General features: G+C 37.9%; 1 protein-coding gene across 1 annotated transcript; it reads left to right on the forward strand.

Annotated features, from left to right (window-relative positions):
• Positions 1-1,457: 1,457 nt before the first annotated feature.
• Samt3 (spermatogenesis associated multipass transmembrane protein 3) lies at positions 1,458-4,292 on the forward strand. The gene is made up of 3 exons (NM_001408874.1): positions 1,458-1,601; positions 1,939-2,054; positions 3,530-4,292. The coding sequence occupies exons 2-3, from the start codon at positions 2,026-2,028 to the stop codon at positions 4,200-4,202; spliced, it is 702 nt and encodes a 233-aa protein (NP_001395803.1). The 5' UTR covers positions 1,458-1,601; positions 1,939-2,025; the 3' UTR covers positions 4,203-4,292.
• The last annotated feature ends 541 nt before the right edge of the window (positions 4,293-4,833 follow it).

Here is a 4,833-nt window from a genome sequence, read left to right on the forward strand (position 1 = left end):
GAGAAGTAGAGCAATGTGATGCTGACTTCTGAACGTGCCATGGCTGTTGCACCCCTCAACTCACAGCGTATGTGGTTACCTGTACAAGATTTGCACTAGATCCAGTAAGTCAAAATTTCAGCAGGAATGTGGGAGTGGACCTCCTCAGCCTCACCCATATATAAGGAGCTATTATTGATGGCTATTGGGGTTGGGAAATTTACTTCCCTGTTGGGGCATAGACCTTGGTAGGTTACTTATAACCTAGTGAATGTCCATATAACCATGCGCATATGGGCAGCACTAATTGAACTTGGGTCTTTATTAAGAAGAAACAGAAAGAGTAAAAAGAAGATATAAAGTTGCCATGGTGGGACTGAGATGGAGAACACTGTGGAGGGAGAGGAGAGAGATAGTAGTACGTGGATATTATCAATGTACATGGCATAGTAACATGAAACTTCCAAAGACTATGGAGTATTAGAAGCAGACATTATTATTCAATGAGTTGTAGTTATTAGCACTGTGAAATCTAAGTGTTTCATTAATTATGAGATTTAGGGAATTAAACCAAATATTTTACTTATGGACCATAAGCATGTTATTTGCTATATGTGTGTTTCTGTGTTCAAAAAGTTGGGAGTATAAAAATCCTACCATCAATGATGTGGTTTTGTTCCATTCACTGTATTTTTCAAGTTTCATTGGTCTGTATCAAAAGATACTTGTCTTAGGGATTAGGTGATGGCTATTAAATAATGACACTCCCTCATACTCATGTTTTATTATACAAATAGTAGATAGTAAATATTTACAGGTATTATCATCTGTGTTTTATTAGGCACGACTCTAAGGGTTTGGCAAACTATTCATATGTTAAAATAAAAAGTACTGCAACGATGATGACAATATTTCTTAGGCCTTTCAACGGAAAGAAACTATGTGTACACAATGGGCAATGCTAAAATCTGAGCCTCATGGATGGTTCTTAAAAGCAGTTTGAGCAAGCTGTAGGGAGAAGAACAGAAAGCAATAGCTTCTGCTTCACTCTATTCCTGCCTTTGGACGTCTGGATTTTAATCAAAACAAAAATTTCCTATGAGCTCAGCAATTATAGACTTCCCATATCTAATCTGTGTCTGTGTCTAAGAGACTTATAAAAGGTCAGGTATCCTCAAACTCTCTAAAGAGATACTTGGCTTTTATTATGTAATAGCACTTTTCACTTTTTGCTATCTAAATAATTCTTTTCTCTTTGAAATTTAATTTTCTTTGTCATGGCCATTAGATATTACCGTGACTATTTGATACACGACTTCAAAAGTAAATTTCTCTTTTAAAGATTTCTCTCTCACACACAAGGAGGTTTAGCACACTGGCCCTTTAAGTATATATGTATTCACAGGAAACACCATTGCTCACAATCCACCATTATGGTAACCATGGAAACATAAGAAGTTTTAGGCTTGTTAGTTTATCTTAACACTTGACAGCCACTAACAGTTGAGCTTCTTACAGGAGTCAAAGAGACAAGTGTTTTATATTTTTCCATGTAGTTTCATTAATCATGTTCACTTTCATAGGGCATAGAAGACCAGACAAAGCCTTTGGTATATAATTAGGTAAGTAAATGTAAATTCTGCTGAATATCCTATGTGCTAGATAGCCCAGGATGTAAGGTCTCAAGGTTCTGCAGTGTCAAATGTATCTGTGAAACTTCCTGATGCTGAGTATATACATTAGCTCTTCTGTGTTGTTTTGCTGTCTATAAAATGAGGATGATACTATGACTATCATTGGATGGGCAACAGTATCAGATGTGCTAACACCCCTGAAATGTTTAAATGAGACTCCAGTGAAGTAAAGCACAGGGGACGAATGGAAAGGTTTGTGAGAGCTGGGCATTGGCAAGATGTTCTGAGCTAAACTATGTGCCTAATGGAACTTCTTTTCCTGAAGGTGGTGCTTCCTGTCTTCTCACGACTCCCTCTATTGTCAACATTTCCTGTAACTAGGAAGATCACTTATAATCTTTTGGATTTCCAAATGGATTTCCTCACCTGCAATATACAAAGGTAAAAACTTCAAATAATGTAATAAGGAGGCTTTCAAATTGGGTCTTTGTGGTACACATGTATCTACTTAATAATTTTCAGACATGGGCAGCAGCAAATCCTGAAAGGTTATCTCTCTTACTGGGCACAAAAAACATCCCTATCCTGTTTCCAATTTTTCTTCACACCACACTGTTCCTGCAGTCCATTGCTCCAGATCTGCCTTGGCAAGCAGGAGCTCATGGACAGAGGTGTTACTAAGCCCTCATAATATGCAAAGCCATCTTGCTGATGTGACCAAGCAGTGCAGCTATTCTCTTCTTCCAGTTAGAGAGCACATTAGCAAAACCACCGTGGAAGACTGGGTAGCTGGTAAGTTTCCTGGAAAGTGAATACGGTTCCCTCCAACCTTCAGAAGGGGAATTGGCAATGACATTCATTATCCACATTCTTGGTGACTAAAAGAATCCTTCTTCTTTTCTGCTAAATAACAGGGCATGAGATTTTCATGAACATTAACACTATAACCAAAGACTTGAACTAAGAAAATGTCCAAAGAAGTTGTCTCATAGGGTCAATATGGAGTATAGGGCTTGTGTCAAAGATATCCTCAGGATATTTTGTTTCACTGAAAGGAAGTCAATTATATAGATATAAAATGTTGAGTAAGATATGGGTACTAATAGGATATTTCTGTGATGCCACCTATTTTACACATAGATTTTGGATATGGGGTACTAATAAAATAATTCAGGGTCTCACACATGTTAGGCAATCACTGTACCACTGCAATATTCCCAGCCTGGTTACCTATAGATTTTGCAGGTCATTTACACTGTGGCTTTATTTTTAAAACATGTATAGCTTTCTTCAGAAATGTACACATTTCAGAAACATGTACAAAGAAAGGTGACAGTGAATGCTACTCTGTTGATCTACTTAGGGTTCCCTTTATGGATCTTATACTCACATCTCTCTTAGCACATATATAAACATACTTACATACACCAAGGATATTATTATTTTGACATAAATGGGTTTCTTTTTAGCAGGTTCCATTGAAGAGTTCAATTTGTAATATTTATGAAATGTTCTGCTATAATTCTTTAGAAATGACAATTCGAGTATTGCTCTGCTTATTGCTTTCTTTTAAGTTATTAATAATGTTGATATATTGAAAAGGTGAAATACATATCATCTTACATATCATAGTGCTGTCTCTATTAATTCCAAGCATCAAAATACCTAATCCACAAATATAAACACTTCAGAATTTGACATGTATTACATAATTTCAGTAATTATGTCTGCCACACTAGTGAATTTCTAAGCTTCTTATATTCTTACCTACAGTGTGTAGAACCCTAATACATATATGCATAGACCATGCAGGGACAAAGTATAGGCACTTAGTGCTCTATAAACCGTAACTCTTTCTGTTTCCCCCTCCTTTGTGTTCCTTGCTTGACGCTATATTTCTTACATACCATCTTCAGGTTTGCTGTGGCAAAGGAATGTATCTTCAAACTGAGTGGACTCGTTTGCAGCCTAATAGCTTTGGTGTTTGAAATAATCCTAGCAAGCAGCCGATGCTGGCGCCTGTGGGAATTTGACAGTAAGAGCGTGCAGTTCGTGTTTTTTGGACTCTGGGAAGCTTATTACCCTCAATCGTTTAACATCTCTGGGTCTATGATCCGGATTCTGGTGCACAGCCCTATCAACTCAACATGGACCATCTCACCGGAATTCCACTATGCACAGACACTGATAATATGGGCCGTTTTGTTGAAACCTGCAGTCCTAATTTTCAGTGCAATGGCTATTAAGATCGGCTGCATGAAAGACTCATTTGTTAAGACACAGATATTTTTGTACAAGACCTCTGCCTTGATTTTGTGTATTAGCAGCCTTTGCACATTTGTTTCTGTGAGCTGGAACCATATTGTAGATCTTTATGGTCAAACCACACTTGATTTTCCACCCAGCTTTCCTGTTAAGAAAGATGCTCTTATAAAGAAACACTATACTGCTGCATTCCCAATAGGTGTCCTAACAGCTACCATGTCACTCTTCGGTGTGATTATGTTCCTTTTTGAGATGAGCTCTTTGAAACCACAGAGTGAAGTGGAGGTCCAGTGTGTTTCTAGACCAATCAATCAAAAGGCATGAGGCAAGCCAGAAGACTGCTTAAAGAATTTGTCCGTATGCACATATTACTAATGCAGTCATCAATATGTTCCAAATAAAACATCAACTTGATTTCTGTGTGTGTGTGTGTGTGTGTGTGTGTGTGTGTGTGTGTGTGTTTGTCTCATGCTTGTATCCCTCTCTATTTGTCTGAGGCATTCCTTTCTTTAAACGTTTTCACATCTGAAATCTGTCAGTCACGATCATATGTTCAGATACTGCCAACAATCTATGGCAGGCAAAAGGACTGGTGAAATGCAAACAGCATGAATCAAAAGGACTGACACTAGGGGGAGGGGTTTGTGGTTAAACTGAGAAATGACACAAGAATCTAATCATCTTTATAGGTTGGAGACATTTAATCGTGGTATGTTGTGAGTACAAAGCAGAACTTCTTACCCCTGCCATTGCTAAACATTTTATGTGGTTTCTTTAGGTAGGAAGACCAATCTGCACATTAAAGATGCTGAGTGCCTAAAGCCTCTACTCATTAGCATCTAGTGGCCAGCTTCTTTTTCCCTGTTCGTAGATATCTCAAAGATCCAGGCATTTTCATAGTGCTCTAGATGTGCCAAACTGATCACTATAGGGAACCATATAGCTGCATATGACA

The sequence above is a fragment of the Rattus norvegicus genome, chromosome X (genome assembly GCF_021556685.1).
Source record: "Rattus norvegicus strain SHRSP/BbbUtx chromosome X, alternate assembly SHRSP_T2T, whole genome shotgun sequence".
Classification (NCBI taxonomy): Eukaryota; Metazoa; Chordata; class Mammalia; order Rodentia; family Muridae; genus Rattus; species Rattus norvegicus.

Excerpts from the sequence above, each read along its gene's own strand:
- Samt3 (NM_001408874.1), top strand. The coding sequence starts at position 2,026 with ATGGATTTCCTCACCTGCAATATACAAAG. Across the intron at positions 2,055-3,529 it reads CTCACCTGCAATATACAAAG|GTTTGCTGTGGCAAAGGAAT; the intron begins GTAAAAACTTCA and ends TACCATCTTCAG.